This window comes from Acanthisitta chloris, unplaced genomic scaffold (genome assembly GCF_000695815.1).
Source record: "Acanthisitta chloris isolate BGI_N310 unplaced genomic scaffold, ASM69581v1 scaffold11666, whole genome shotgun sequence".
NCBI classification, from domain to species: Eukaryota; Metazoa; Chordata; class Aves; order Passeriformes; family Acanthisittidae; genus Acanthisitta; species Acanthisitta chloris.
This window is the reverse complement of record NW_008677628.1, coordinates 13855-30302: the sequence shown is the minus strand read 5'-3', so window position 1 is coordinate 30302 and position 16448 is coordinate 13855. Positions and strand designations below refer to the sequence as shown.

At 36.3% G+C, this 16448-nt stretch overlaps 1 protein-coding gene across 1 annotated transcript in view; it reads left to right on the top strand.

Moving 5' to 3' along the window:
• The window catches only part of LOC103804003 (A disintegrin and metalloproteinase with thrombospondin motifs 6-like), a gene marked incomplete at its 3' end in the record, with an annotated part of 16981 nt that extends 4621 nt beyond the window's left edge, over positions 1–12360 (top strand). Inside the window, exons 3-6 of the mRNA XM_009076589.1 lie at positions 5479–5647; positions 10908–11122; positions 11631–11714; positions 12215–12360. Of these exons, the coding sequence (XP_009074837.1) occupies positions 5479–5647; positions 10908–11122; positions 11631–11714; positions 12215–12360 (614 nt within the window). The remainder of the gene's footprint in view (positions 1–5478; positions 5648–10907; positions 11123–11630; positions 11715–12214) is intronic.
• Positions 12361–16448: the final 4088 nt, after the last annotated feature.

The window sequence follows — 16448 nt, the reverse complement described above, 5'->3', positions numbered from 1 at the left end:
GACAAATATTTTGTTATACATACAGCTGCTGGTTAGAACACGTTTAATAAAGCAATTGGCAGTGAATATTGAAGACAATATTACTTGTTTTAGAATTAGTTCAGATTGTGTTGTGCTTAAGGCATTCATAGCATTTTCCAGTTTGATTGTGGCTGCCAGTCACATTCTATTAGTCCTTGTGTAACATTTGTATCAAAGCCAGTCATTTTAATTTTGATCTAAAACAAGTAGTAATCTGTAACAGTGAGTGTTGCTCACAAGCAAAACTCCATTTTACTTCAGTTGCCCTTTTAGGCTTCACTGTTGACAAATGAGTCAAATTTCTTCCCCTTATTAAATACTTTGAATTACTCTGTTTAGTTATCTAGATTGGTCAAATGAGAACATGATTTAATTATCACATGTTGTGTGACCTTGAAGAACACTTGTATCTGAGGTGTGTAAGGAGGGCTTTCTCACAGTTTCATTATAATGAAAGTGACAAGCAGTTGGTTCATTTTCTTCTGTTTCTTGTTTCAGCCTCTCCCTCTATATTTCTCATCACCAAGTGCCCCAGAATTACAGGCTGCTACTTACTGAAGTTTCAGTCCAGCAGTTTCCATCTGCTGGGCCCTGATTATGCTATAAATTGTCTGAAGTTATGAGGAAAGCTCTATAATCCAGTGAGCAGGCATGTGAGGAAATTGAAGGTCTCGTCCGGCAGGCTTGCTGGCTTCCGAACTCGTATTTACTTTAGTAGATGCTACATTTGTGGAAGGATTGCAGGTTTGGCTGTATCATGAAAGAGCCTGCAATGAGCAGCATTTCAGGGCCTTTGGATATTGGGTACAAGGCAACAAGACAGAGGCATTGCTTCAGCCAAGTATGTCACACTGAAGTAGAGAAGAGAAGGAATGGTGGTAGACTGGCTGAAAAGAGAACTTCACCTCAAGGGAATGACTGATTCTGATAGGAGCAATTCTCTATGAAAAAGAAGTTTTGGAGCTCACAGTAGTGGAACCAAGCAGAAACCAAACTTTCTTCATTCTGACCCACCTTTGTCCTCTGCCAGGTGTCAAAGCTCTTAAGCTCTGAGTGCTCGAATAAGTTTTCCACAGTAGCGGATTTTGTTATTTTGAGCTGAAAACATCAGTAGTGGGAAATATTTTGAGGCTACTGTGGTCCCAAGTAAATGTTTGATGTACAAGGCCCACTATTTCCATGGCTTGTGAAGTTCCATGCACTGCATAACATTTGTGCTGGGTAGCATAGTTGTCTCCGTCCAAACAGAAATGATAAAGAAGGCACAGGTAGGCTACTGTAGCTTAAAAGCATAACCTTACTTGGTCAAAGGAGGAATTCTTTCACTGGAAGACTTCATGTTTGTTTCACATGTTCCTAAATACATACATATATAAATTGCTCACATTTTTCTTAAGTTAGCTCATTTAAAAGCTGATAGTACAATAAAGAATGTATCTAATTTTATATATTATAAATTGTATATACTATGGTATTTTTGAATTGTACATTGAATAATATCTCATTTATAAAATAATGTATAAAGATTGAAAGGATTTAGTGTTCTAGGTCAGTGTCTTTAGTGCTCTCTTTGGTACTCATGTTTTGCAGGACTTAGTACTCAGAAAATTATATATAAGCTGTCTCTGTCCTAGTTTTAAGATGTCTTGTTAGATTCCATGATGTGCTGTCTCAGGCCAGGTAGCTATTTTTTTTTCATCTTTGAGAACACAGTAGGCTACTGCAATCTTTTTCCTCAGTCATAAATCCACACTGAAGTGTATAGCCAGCTGTTGACATACTGAACAACACTTAACATGTTTTCAGAAGTTTCCATTACTCCTACTTTAAATTAAAAAATGGATAAAACATAACATCCAGAAAGGTTCAAGGCATGGAAAAATTGTGAAACAGTAGTGCACTGTGGAAAAGGCACTTACTTGTCCTCCAAAATTTGGTTTGCTTCTGCCACTGACAGACCTCCCCTGTCTGAAGGAGGTTAATGCCCCAGCTGGACAGCCTGACAGAAAAAGATTCCTCTTCACAGATTCAGGGGAACTCCATGTGGATTCACAGATTTGTCTGAGCATGTCAAGCTGCTGGAACCAGACCTTATATATGTTAGCATGAGTTGGCAGTCTGTAGTGGGATTGGATAACACAGGACCTCAAACAATCTGTTTTAGATAATAATCTTGGGAATGTTCCTTGTAGTAACCTACTTGGTGCATTCGGCTTGTTTCTTAAATTCATGGTGTTTTGTCAAAACCTTTTCTGCTGCTTCTTATGTCTTGATATATCTGGTGCTTCGGAGCAGAAGTTTAATTTACGAACTGTTAAAATGCAATAGCAAAATTAAAAAAGAAAGTGAAAATTTATTCCTTTTGGTGCTTTAAAAGGGCATAATTTCATTATCCTTTTTTCAATGGAAATTTGGTTTCTCAAATAGTGGATTATAAGCCAAAACTGGTGTTTAGAATGTTGGTTTGGATATAACAGTATAATTCTCACTATTTATTAACCAGACATTGCTAAATGCATAAGCAGTGGAAGTATCTTTAGCCACATGAGTTTTCAATACTCGGAATACATGCTGGCTGTCACTGACATTGGTGCATTTTATGTCCAGAATTCAGAGCGCTTCTTAAAAATCAGTTGCTGTGATTCAACAAAGCCACTTGCGTCAGTTTAGCGTTGGAAGAACAGTTTTGTCTGCAAGAAAAATTCATGTTTGTCTGCAAGAAAAATTCATGTTAGGCTTGAAGTGGTATACATATGCCAGGCTTATGTGAGGGAGATGTCCAGGTTGTTATCAGTGTTTACCCGATCACTTGTGTAGCTACAGCAACTGAGCACATAGATGTTTTCACTACCTGGTGGTATGTCTGCCTTAAAGTTTATTTGCAGTTCCTCAACTGAATGTTTTTGAAATAGTTCTTTTCTTATACCTCCATAGTGGGCAGATGAGATCAGATATCAATTAGGCATAGGAAAAAATAGTGATACTCTCCTAACAGTTTTCACTGCTGGTACCTGAAGGAACTGTCATCATAGTTTGCTGACATTCGTAATAGCTTTTGCATACTTGCTTCTGCAAAATAGAGAATTAATGCTGCAATTAAGTGTTTATGTTATCTGAATTTACTTAGTCCCACTGAGGTAATCTTATTGCTCACAATTATCAGTTTCAGTATCTGATATAATGATCTCATTCATGCTTAGACTAGTTAACCTGTCTGGACTTGGGTACAGACATGAAGGATGCATGCTCTGGAGCAATCAGATTTAGGTTAAGACCCTCCCTTGTTTCAGAAACAGTGCCACAGGTTGGATGGTACCTCTGTCTCCTCAGGCTTGGCATGAAGCAGACAGTCTGGTGGTGTTGGCCAGGACCACTCTGCAGGACTCTCTTCCTGTGGGAACATAATACCAGAGCTTATAGTGGCTCAGGATTCGCTTGAACCCAGATGTCTGACATCCAGACTGGATGCAGTCCAGACTGTCAAGGTTCTTTCTGCACATCTGGCAAGCCCAGTTGCTATTTGGTTTATATTTTCAATACTATTTAAGCAGCAGTATACCAGTAAATGATTTATTTTCTAGTAAAATCTTAGACTTCAAGTAACAAGAAGACATTATGGAGAGGAATTTGAAACTGGTATCTTCCAGGTGAATACAAACTCTGATGTTACCTTTTTGAGTAAATAACGGAGTTTCTAATGAAAAATGCCTTTAAGAGGAACACTTACTCTTACAGTCACTATGTAAGGAATGTGTAACTGAAAGCTGCAGTCTGTTCATACATATATTTTCCAAATTTATAATAGAGTTCTACTTGGAAAACGCTGTTCTTTCTGATGTCTTACACAGGATATTTTATTTTGTAAGTTTTATGTTGTTACTTGTTTCAGGAGTGAAGAGCAGCAGGGAGTTGATGTACAAAACAGTAGCAGGACAAGAGCTTTGACCAAGACTACAAAGGCAAGCTCTGATCTTAGAAACAGCTTTATGATATTTAGAACAGATACAGAACAAGTGGTCTTGTGGCTGATCATAGAGATCTCATTGGAGGGGAATAATGTCTTGAAGACTCATGCATAGTACTTGTTTTACAGATCAAAGGTGTGGTAGAAATTTGTTATTCATCAAGGTGTGGTATGAATGGAGAAGTTGCTTCTTCCAGGCTTCTATCTAATGAACAGCTCTTTAATTATGTGTAGAAAGTTCATATATTCAGAATTTTAAAGGTATGGACATCAGAGTTTCTTATTTAGCACATAAAGGTGTAGAAGTCTGTCAGGGCTTATTCCCCAATATTTCTGTATCTGAAAGGATCTAAACCCTGGATTTTCAGCTAAAGTTCAGTTTTAATTGCTAAAGGTTCAGGAAATTGCATAGTTGGCCTGAAATCTCCCCTTTCTTCCATAAACCGCTTCCTGTTTGGAAGAAGCTGAGTTCACAAATGTGAAAGTTATGAGAATAGAATATCTACAGTTCTGCACTGCAGTATGAGGGGAAAAAATGTTCATTTGTTATGGAGAATGAGGTTTAGTGCGCAGCCTGCAGCAGCTTGTATTTGCTAGATTTGTGGCAAGACCTTTTAAGGAATAAATGCTTTGTAGACAGTGTATCCTGAGTTAATATAAATAATTTGATTTTTATTAACTAGCTCAGTTTTGGCATTAAGTATCTGGATATAAAATAGTGAATGGTTTCTTTGAATATGTGTTCTAAAATTAATCCTTCATGCCATTTTTCTTTGATGGAGTGTTTGGCTTTAAGCATCTAGTGGTGTGGCATCATAGAGCAAGGCCATTTTGGCTTGGCATCACTTTTAATGGATATGAATCATGTAGTTTTGGAACATCTCTGTGAAGAGATTATTTGTCCTATACTGAGAATATCTCTTGCTTTCTTACTACATCCACCAAAAATGATGTGAAAGAACTCCAGAAATAGGACGGGGATAATTAAATATTTTTCTCATTGTTGCTGTTTATAGACTTCTACTCTTGCTCACACTAATGTAATAAAATCATAGAGTCATAGAATGTTAGGAGGTTGAAATGGACCTCAATGATCTTCATCATCTAGTTCCAACCCCTCCCACCAGAGCAGGCTGCTCAAGGCTTCATCCAACCTGGCTGTGAACACTGCCAGGGTTGGGGCAGCCACAGCCTCCCTGGGCAACCTGTGCCAGTGTCTCACCACCCTCACAGGGAAAAACCTCTTCCTAATATGTTATCTAAATTTTCCCTCTTTGAATTTATACCCATTCCCTGTTGTTCTATCACTGCAGTTCCTAACAAAGAGTCGATGGAGAAGAGCTGTGCCATGCCTTATTTTCTGTGTTGACTTATAGCTGTGGATTTCTTCACAGAGATAGGTGACAGCAAAATGTTTTTTGAAAGTGAAGCTTTTTAATGGGAGTTTTATATTGCCTTTTTTAAGTTTTCATTTTCTTATTTTCTTCTTTAAGCATGGAGTCATTGCTACAGAAGATGACGAGTATTTTATTGAGCCCTTAAGGAACATAACAGAAGATTCTAGTAACTATAGCTATGAGAATGGTCATCCTCATGTTATATACAAAAAATCTACCATGCACCAGCAACACCTCTATGATCACAGTCACTGTGGAGTCTCAGGTAAATGAATATGAGTGTAATTACTTAAACAATTATGACTTAAAATGTACTTTAAGCCCTTGCTTTGTTCACACGTAAGACGCATTGGAGAATGTAGCAGTGGGAATCCTCCTTTTGGGTGATGCTCTTGGAAAGTAGTTTTGCTCTTTTTTTTTGCTTTTTTCAGATTCAGATTGAGAGTATAGTGTCTTTCAGAAACTGAGACACTGGGAGTAAGTCTTGTTTTGTGTTGTGTACAGTGGTAGTAAAGAGCACAGGCTTCCTCAGAATGTACTGTAAATGTACTTCATTCCCTAACTGGAAAGCATGATTGAGTGACTGTGTTACAGCTCAATGTTCAGTAGGTGTTCCATCTCATCTGAAGAAACTTGATAGGCAATAAATATGTTATCATTGTGATTAGTAATCTGAGTCCACATCTTTCTTGTTTATGGAGGTTTGTGATGTTTTGGTACTGGTTTTTGGTTCAGTGGGTTAACATTATTCCATAATAGTCAAGTATGTGATCCACATGTGCCTTATAGAAAGGATTATATAGTTTTTGATAGAGCGATATTTTCTTTGTAAAGAAGTTTTGACTTCTACAGATACACTTTTCAAGTACTCTGACATGATTTTCACTAGCTTAAACTGAAGCTGAAAACTAACTTCTTGAAGACAGCATGGAGTAAATCTGACAAGTTGCTTTAGAGCACAAAAGTAATGGGTTTTAAACATACTAGAAAAACTTCTAACCTTGTCATTTGTTTATATTTCAGAAATAGCTTGTTCTTAAAATTTCAGTTCTGGACAGTTGTATTCAGTGAGATTCAGTGCACAGGGCAGGCTGACAAATACTAATCTCAAAATAAAGTAATATCACCGTTCATTGATGTAACTTATTTCAACCTCTTTTGATGTTCATAACATTTACTGCCATGAGCTGTCTAAGCTTACAGTACAGATTGTCTACAAAGGCCCATTCTTGGAGACAGGGTTTTTTTTCTGAGTGTTTCAGTTAATTGTGTTTACGGAGTGTCAGACTTCATGTATGTAACTTCTGTTTTAGTTTGAAAGCATTAGTCAATCGATGTGTTTCTAATATTGCAAAACAGGTCTCCTAACTGTTACTGCCTGCGAACTGATTGTAAAATGAGGGTGCTAATATATGTTCATTTTGTAGGGGGAGCTGTCACTTAGGCCTCTTGAAATAAGTGGAAGGATTCTGAGATGTAGGATGATGCAATTTTTACCGCTATTATATGCTTGAAGAAACAAAGAATATTGACCTCTGTCAGAACTTATCAGCTAGACTAATGCTTAGAAGTCATTCTCCTCCAAGTCACGAAGCAGTGGCATCTAGTTTAGTCAGGCTGTGTTTAGTTATTCTGGTGGTATCTGTCACATGGATCATAGGTTGATCAGAGCTATGCTTCTTGCACGCTTTTTTGTAAGACATGGTGTAATATTTAGCATTTATTCCTTTGCATATTTGATGATGTCTTTGTTCTTGGAAGCTCCTGTGTGCTTCTGTGTTTTCACATCTTTCATAAACCAAACTCCTTAATTATTGAAATGCTAAAGCACTGTTTTTGACAAGCCTGAGCCTCCTATGATGCTAGTTCATCTCAGTTTCTACTTTTCCTGTCGTTCTGTATACTCCCTTCACTCCATGAAAATGTGTAAAAAAATTTGCCCTCTGCCAAGACTACAGGGTCTTACTTTTCCAGATGACATGCTCTTTTATCCTCATGGTTACCAAAACCTTCTAAACTCATTTTCTAAGCACTGTTGCAGCTTTACCCCAAAGGGACATGGCATCCAAAGCATCCCCATATATCAAAAAAATAAAATATCTAAAAAGTAAAGTCAAATATTAATTTTCAGTATCACAGCTTTCAGCCCCTAGGATTAAAGCCAGGTCTGCAGAGATCTTCATGGCATTTGACTGGTTTTGGAAGTTTTGAACAGTCCAATTTTGTGTTGTAAAATGCAGTTGTAACAAACCTGTAACTGCCTTTTGGCAGTATATAATTTGTTTTGTCTGGAGGCTGATTTTTAGCTTTACCTTCAGAACAGTTTTGCCAATATTATGTTCTGTGAGGAATTTGCTTGAGTAGCTGTGCCACTATTCACTGTCTGTCAAGTTTCCTCTACTGTAACCTAGACCTAAATTTATCTTGTACCTGTTCTCTATCAGGGAAGCAGTCAGGATTTTGAAGTGTTTATAGAGACAAGGGGAGTGTCGTTTCTGACCCTTCCGAGAAAAATTAGAATATCTGATAGAAATTAGGGTACAGAATTTGGTCAAGGATGATCATAATTGATTGGAATGAGTAAGTGATGAATTTATTCATTGTAGATAGTAGAATTATGGTAGCTAAAAGAATTGGAGAAGCAAAGGAGATTCAGATAAGAACATGGGATAGATTTTCATAACCTAAAGATTTTAAGCAGTTAGACATTAGAATGTTTAAAAACTAAAAAAATATTGTTTGTGTTTCATGTATGTATTGTCACCAAGGTAACTGTGTTTTATTAAGTACAGCTGAAATCTTTAAGGCCTTGGTAAGAAGTTGCCCACTGCCAAATTCCAATTGTTTTAATGGGTTTGAGGCCACCACTTGCAGAATGCAGTGTTTGGATAGGATTGAGAAACAACAAAGGTTGACCTATGAAAGCTGCAGAGTGGCAGATTATTTAGGGATAACTCTCCTGTATCCTGCTGTAGGTAGTGGTTTCACTTGTGTCAGACTTCACAGTTGGTGTATTCTAAAATGAAATAAAAGCACTGAAATGAAAAGATGCATGAAATAGTAGTGTTAAAATAGTCAGAAAAGCAGCATAATGTTTTGCTTCAAAATATTCACCCAGTTTCATCTTGCATTAGTAGTTTGCAATTGCATTTTGAGATCTTTTTCTCTGGCTGTGCTTCTTTATCTCCACCTTCATGCCCACCCAATATCTTTAGAAGACTGACTTAGGAAAACTTGGGTACCATAATTGTGAGCTCCATGTCTACATGGGTTTGGAATTCTTTCCAGTTACAGTTTAAAATCTAATTCCCTACTTTTGTGGTAATTATTTTTGGGTTAATTACAGTGTTTTTCTGTGGTTTTATTTCGCCTTGTTTTTCCTTTCTATTTTTACTTTTTTTGACTTCTCTTTGACTACATTTCATGTTGATCAAGTGTTTTACTTTTTTGACTGTGGTGGGAAAATGACATAACTTGCTGCATAACTTTTTGTTAGCTGTATCGCAGATCTTTATTGATATGTTTTAGCTTTTAAAAGAAAATGTAGTCAGCATTATTTAGTGTTTTTAGAGAAAAATAGCGCTGATAGATCCTGGAGTGCAAATCTGAGTACTCAGGATTGTTTCTAGCTTTCCCATTACTTTGAGACCAGCTGAAGCCCAAGCTTCTCATCTGATAAGAAAATGAGAAATGTTTGTTTTTGTGAAGTCCTTTGAGACCTTTGTTTGAAAGATACTATCAAGATGAGTCCAAAATAATCTTTTTTTTCTCCCTCTGAAGGTTTTCTGCATGAGCTCATCAGTCTTCAAATGCTTAGAATAGATTTGCATCTTTGAGTGAAAAATTATGAAATAATGTGGAAGCAGTGTTGCATTTCTAAAATACTTCTAGCACTCCAAGAGCATCAGAAACATCAGCATTTATTGTTCGAAAATGAAGAGTGAATTTTAAAAAAATTTAGTACAGAAGCTGTCAGATAGAATTCCAGACATTCCTAAGTCACTGCTTAAGCAAGGTGAAAATCTCTGAACAATTGAAGCAAATTTGATTTTTTTATCCAGTAGAGGTGAAAAGCAGAAAAAAGCTTAGTTGCCATTGTGGAATCCACAATAGGCTTTAGTACTTGATACAGGTTTTTTTTTCTAGAATGGATTCTACCCTTGGCAGAACGAGGACAGTTCTGTTACTGGCACTTTTTCAACTAGCAGGTTTATTTTCATTTTTTTGACTTTTTCTAAAAAATGCACCTTTCAAAGCCAATGCTGTGGCCTCAGAAATTATGAAACACTGTAACAGTGGGCATGCTGAAGCTTTATTTTCCTGGTTTTGACCTGAATGTGCATTCTTTGTGGCATAGTTATTGCTCTTTGAAAACAATGTGCTTAGTTAAATTGCATAAAGCACTGATTTTTCACGGGAGCTACTGGTTCTATCTCAGCTCATCCTTAGCTGAACTTAGCTACTTAGCTGTCTCAGTAGAGGTAAGGATACGTCTCAGGAACTGCTCTCTTGAGCAGTCCTGTTCAGAAATTATAAATGTATCTAACCGTTAACCTCTTTGTACTCATCTGTAACTGCAAGAATAGCTTAAAACCAAACTAATAATATACTTTGCCAAACTTTAATTTGAGACCTGTGTTGGCCATTGTGGAAAAGGGATATTTAATACACACGAACCCCCCTCAGTTTTCAGGTAAGGATGGGTTCAATTTTGTCCTGAGGACAGCAATTCAAGTTCAAAGTAAGTTTGTAGTGTTTGTTTTTGCTGATAATTACAGCTCTTTGAATTCTTAATAATCTCTTCCATACAAGAAGCATCTTTTCTATATATTTACGTGAAAGAAATACAAGAATCAACATATTTGATAACTAAAATGAATGTTGCCATAACTACAGGAATTATCCCAGGTCAGAATTATTTAAAACTTCCCATTGTAGTTAATTCACAAAGTAGGTAAAACATAATCTGATAGGTTTCTGAAGAGAAAATGGATATCTTTGGCCTGAAAACTATTAGGCATGTAAGCATAACTGCCTAACAATTACAGACTTTCACAGGAGGATAAAAGCTTTTTTGGTGCCTTATCAGTGTGCTAAATTTCTTAGTAAATTTCTATAATTTTTACATTAGTTTTGAATTTTTTGTTTCTAGTATGTTTGGATTTTTTTCCAAATATTGTAGCTGTCTTGTTCTTATTCTTGGAACTCTGAAGTATGCTTGTGGCTAATTATAGCTTATCTTTAGTATTAACATAAACTTGCAGTATCAGATAAGAGAAGACTGATGAATTATCATCCTAATTCGACTTAAGGAGAGTTGAGGATATTGGAACTCAAAGTTGGCTTTCCCTTGCATAAGTTAATTAAAAATAATTTAAAAATTAAATAAGTTTAACTTTTCTTTGCCTCAAGAAACACTTCTCTCTAGAACCTTGAAGATGGCAATCTCAGCATAAACCAGCTGCATCTGAATGAGTTTTACTAGTGACCCCTCTGAAGTGTTTAATTGTTTTGGTTCCTAGAAGACCTCACAAGAAGCAGTAAACGTTGGTGGATGAATGATGCATCTGCTTTTCCAACTTCACTTCCAGTCAATGATACACTAAGTAGTCATAGTCGGCAGAAGAGATCTGTAAGCCTTGAACGATTTGTGGAGACGCTGGTGGTAGCAGACAAAATGATGGTGGGATACCATGGTCGCAAAGACATTGAGCACTACATTTTGAGTGTAATGAATATTGTAAGTTTCATCCTTCTCTGCGTTCGTATCAAAGTGCATGTTCTGAAATGATCAAGAAACTGTGAAGTATTTATTGCCATGAATAATGCTTTAATGTATGTATCAGCTTGCAGGAATTAATGGTTGAAATATTGAAGATCTTAGCATTATGGGGAAAATGCAGTATTGTTCCTGTCAAGAAGTATGCTGTGATCACTTTTAAATGGTTGTCTTTATTTCTGGATTCAAATAATTGCATTCAGATAATACAGCTGATGTCAAGTGTTTAAATGCTCCTTGTGCTGGATGAATTATAAAGAGTTTTGGTTAAAAAGTGTGACTTGAAGTTGTTTTTTGTTTTACTGAATCATCATTTTTTGCTCAATAAACCCCTCGTATTTAGGTGACAGTGATAATTAACATTATGGAATTGGATTGAGTGTGGAAATTGGGTTAATTTTTGACCATTCAGGAAGCAAGTAGTGTTTCTTGTCTGACTTTGTGCCTTTTCTTATTTTCTGGAGGTCAGGTTGCCAAACTTTATCGTGATTCCAGTCTAGGAAACGTTGTGAATATTATAGTGACACGTTTGATTGTCCTCACTGAAGATCAGGTAAGACCCGTTGCACTAAGCTTTATACCTCTGAAGTACAGGTTATATTACTGTGTAATACAGAGTTCATTTAATTATTGCTTGAAATGGCTGCCTATCACGTAATTTTTCACTACTTTAATCAAGATGAAGCAGTTCAAAGGAATATTCCTCGTGTATCACCTCAGAGATATCTGTTCTTACTTCAGGTGAATGTTATTGCACTTTCGGGGATGTCAGTTTTATTTTAGATCTGTATTTTGATTTTTTCTTTTTTTTTGTTCTTTATTCTTTTGTTTGTATTGACATAATGATTATTAAAGTTGGAGCAGAAAGAATGCTGGTTCAGTAATACACAGCTGAACTTGGGGTCAGATTTTACAGAGATAAAATTTGGCAAGAAGACTTTATTCCTAGAAACCACTGCTTCTAATTATAGTCCCATTTTAGTTTTCAAAAGGCTTAACAACTGACCTTAGTAATTTGTTTGGAACATTTCTGGTATGCATGTTGTATTGCAGCCAAACTTGGAGATAAACCACCATGCAGACAAGTCCCTCGATAGCTTCTGTAAGTGGCAGAAATCCATTCTCTCCCACCAAAGTGATGGAAACACCATTCCAGAAAATGGGATTGCCCACCATGATAATGCGGTTCTTATTACTAGGTATGGTTATTATAAGTATTGTGTTTATTTTATTTCTGTAGCTTTCTTGTTCTTAGCATATATATGTGTAGAGGCTAGTTGCAAAGTAATATAATTGGTAGGTAACCTTAAAAGGAGGAAAATTAATAGATGGCTTGTCTTAAATATATCAGACTTTCAAAGTATGGATTAAGAGTTTGGAAAGGTAAGATCTGAAAATCACTTGCTTCTGCTGTTATTTTCACTTCATAATTGCCAATGCAGAGTGTCGCAGTAGAAAAGATGGTACCTATTGAACATTTTAGACTTTTGTAATTGAAAAGAAGTCCTAAGATTGTGGAGAGCAAAACAGTGTGGAAAACATTTTGTTAGCCATACAAAATGCTTTTTATAAGAATTTCAAGCCAGAACTTCAACTACTGTAATACAATTTCTCTGAAAAACAGGTTCTTGCAGATTCCGGCAACATGAGACTCTGCTTTGTAGCTGGTTTGATTTATTATGCTTAATTAAGATGAGAACTGACAGTTTTAATAGGTAGTTTCAAAGCCAGAATATGTGCCCATTTGTTTGCTTCTGTTTCACTGTTACTGTGATGAATTCAACAAAGCCTGCACTGTAATCTTGCAGTCCTGATTAAGTTTGTTGGTGTCTGCCCTTTGCAGTTAGGGATAGGCAACTGTGCTTTATTAGGAGATCAGTTTCACCATTGTTTACAGTCAGAATTTATTCCTTTCTGTGTTGTTTACATAGCAGCAGGTGCAGCAGCACTAATTTGGATTAGGATCTTTTTATTATAGTTTCTGCTTTCCAGGACAGATTCTGTACTGCTTTGTATGTAACCTATTTGTGGAATCACTGCACACACTGCAGAAAAAAAATTAAATAGTGATTAAAATCATGTATCTTTTATAGCATTTTATATTAAAGCTGTAAAAATTGCCATTTTTTCTTTTCTAGATGGGTGGTTGGTGGGTTTTGTTGGTTTTGTTTTGTGTAAAGAGCAAATTTTTTATTTCTGAGAGGAAATAAAAGCTTGTGAATCCCTTGCATGTATTTTTTGTATTCATATTTTTAAATGCAATTGTTATATTTGGTCTCTAATTCTACACAAGAAAAATCAGAATGAGAAAATACTAGAGTGATTCAGAGAGTCCAAGAGGTTTTAAAAATAATAATTCAGGTCTAATACAAATTGAATGAAATAAGAAACAAAATACAGTTACATTCTAAAGTCTTCATTTTTCATGAAGGCTTTTGTTTATGCTCAGTGTTTTGCATACAAGTAATTTCTTCACCAGGACTGCTCACATGTGAAATTAAATACATCTTGACAGCTGTGATGCACATCAAGCTTTTGCTGGTATAATTTAGGGGAGTGAAAAGTGTAATCTGTAGGTGGTATGGTTGTGCCAGTTGAAGCCCCTCAATACATACATGTTTAAACTGTGTTGGCAACGCTGTTGTTTATCCTCTTACGGCTGAATAACGTGACATGTTGTTGCTCTGGTGCTGCAAATCACAGTTGTTTTGTTTCACTGTCGTGTTTTACTATGTTTTATTCTTGTATATTCTGCACTGGCTTCCCTCTTCTGGTAGGATGTCCCCAGCATGGTTGTGAGCAGTTCTGTGTTTCAGTGAAGGCTTAAGTCAGTGCTAACTTTCAGGCCTTGATATGCAAAGGGAGCAAATTTGCAGAGAATGTGAATAATACCTGTTGAAAATTAAGGGATTTTTTAAATCGAAAAGCAGTGAAGAGTAAAGACTTTTTATTATTTTTAGTCTTCAGTATGGGGGCTTAGTAATTGTAGAACTATGTAGCATGTGTATGTTGTCTTTTAAAAAGGATGTAAGAATTACTTATAGAACTTCCAAATTTACTTCCAAGAAGTTTACATTTCTGAGTATGCACCTACATTTTAAATCCACAATGTGCCTCAGTGCTATGTCTGTAGGCTAGTACTGCCTACCACTAGAAAGGTCTATTATATGTACTTTCACAATAGAGTGCTTGTACTAATTTATTCACCATAATAATTGTAATTTCTTGACATAGTCACAAAGGCTGCACTAATCAATTTGAATTGTATCAATCAGGCTTTTGCTGAAAGTGCAGCTATCCTGGCTTTTGCTAATGAAATGGATCAGCGTATGTTATGAATAGATATTTCTTTTCTTAGGCTGAAAGGAGTAAAGAAAAATTTGCATTAATATAAACACGTAAATCCATTGACTTTAATCATTCTAAGTGAAATACTGAAATGGTGATGTATTGTTTTCATTCCATATTCTATCTCTCACCTGAAGAACCAGAGTTAAGGCATTGTATGTGAAAAAGACCCTTACGGGTTGGAGAGGTCTTTAATAACCACTTCTACCTGAAGAAATTTGAGCCTATACTACCAAATATTAAGATACTTTTTTAGCCACTCTGATAGTATTTGGAAAGCAGCTGCCTGCATCTGTCTCACTGATGCTGCTCTGCTTTGTATGGAGTAGCAACATTTTCATTGAATTTGACACTAGTATCAATTTTTGGTCATTGTGTGTACTACTATTTTATGAACAGTAGGGAAGTCCTGTTCAACATTATGAATAGTTTTGTGTTAATTAAAGCCAGATATTTTAGTAAGGAATTGGATGTATTTGAAAATATTACCTAGTCCTAGCTGAGTATTTAAGTTTGCAACTACAACAGCCTTTATCTGAAAAGTGGGGCAAAGTTCTTAAGAAAAGGAGTCATTGTCTCCAACCATGCAAATGAAGACAGCGCCTCAGCTTTTCCTGCTAATTCCTCTGGATTACTTTCAAAGATGACATGCTCAGATCTGGGAAAAACAGTATTGAGTGTGCTCGTTCCCCAGGGATGTCTGCTTGACCAATGCAGGCAGACTTTTGTACCCTAAACAAACTGCATGCTAAAACCAGGTAGCCTCACTGGCATAGAGGGATGCCAATCTCTCCTCCTAACTCCTGTGGTGATGTTACCACTAAGCCACCAATCTTTGGACAACAGCCTACCTGTGTTTGGTGTGCCTGGTGTATGGGCTTCTCTGTTGTAGTTTCGCAGCCATCCTGCAGACTGCAGTGTGCGTATTTTACTAAATGAGTAGGGAATTGCAGAAAACCTCTTAGCTGATAATAAAAAGTAAGGCAGGCAAGAGACTTGTCCAAGTAAGACCTTATATTATGTAGTGGTCGCTCTTAGAAATTTCACTTGCATTTTATTTCTGTTGGAGAATATATTTAAGTCTCAGACTTCAAGGTTTTATCCTGTAATTGTGCAAATTGGGTTCTTGGGGCAGGGGAAAGTAAAATACTAAGCAGACAGGTTGATTAATGGTGTGATGCTGTAAAGACAATGTTATCTATTTTTGTGAAGACTTTAGATAAACCTAGTGGATCCTTAAAGTTATTTCCTATCATGAGACAATAAATATAGGAGAAAAACCTGTATGGTTCTCTAATTTCAAGTCTTTTGGTGAAAAAAACACTTTGCATTTGGTTTCTGTATTCCTTCATCCTGATGTGATAATCTTGCTTTTTAGCACAATGACAGATTGTCAGAGTTTTGATTTTAGGATTCAGTATAAATTTTGAAAGCCTCGTGCATCCCAACCCCAATGTAAAGTATCTATTTGTGGGTTTTTTTCCTTCATTGATAGCCTCCTTCCTCTCTTTGTTTCTTCAGAAACTCCCTAAGAAGTAGTCTCTTTAGTTTAAAAAACCACAGAACTTCAGAGGTCACAATGGACAATATGACTTTATTTTCACTTTTTTTGAAAGTACACGTTACCCACCTTCCCTTCCATTTAAATAAGTTTCTTCCTTTTCTTGATCTTATAGATCATGAAGTAGGAATTGTGGGACTCCTCAGCAATACCTTCGTTAACTATACATTATGAAAAGAACTATACATTATGAACAGAACTATTCATTGTTCTGTGTATCTGCACAGAATGGTGAGAGCTAGGGGTTTGGATTCTAGGTTACACTTCTATCAAGGATGGAGAAGGTGAAAATTTTCAAAATGCCTAGTTTTTTTTCTTTTGGACTGCAGGAGTTCTCTAATATTATATTTCTGTATACCTCAAGATGGTTAGTTTGGT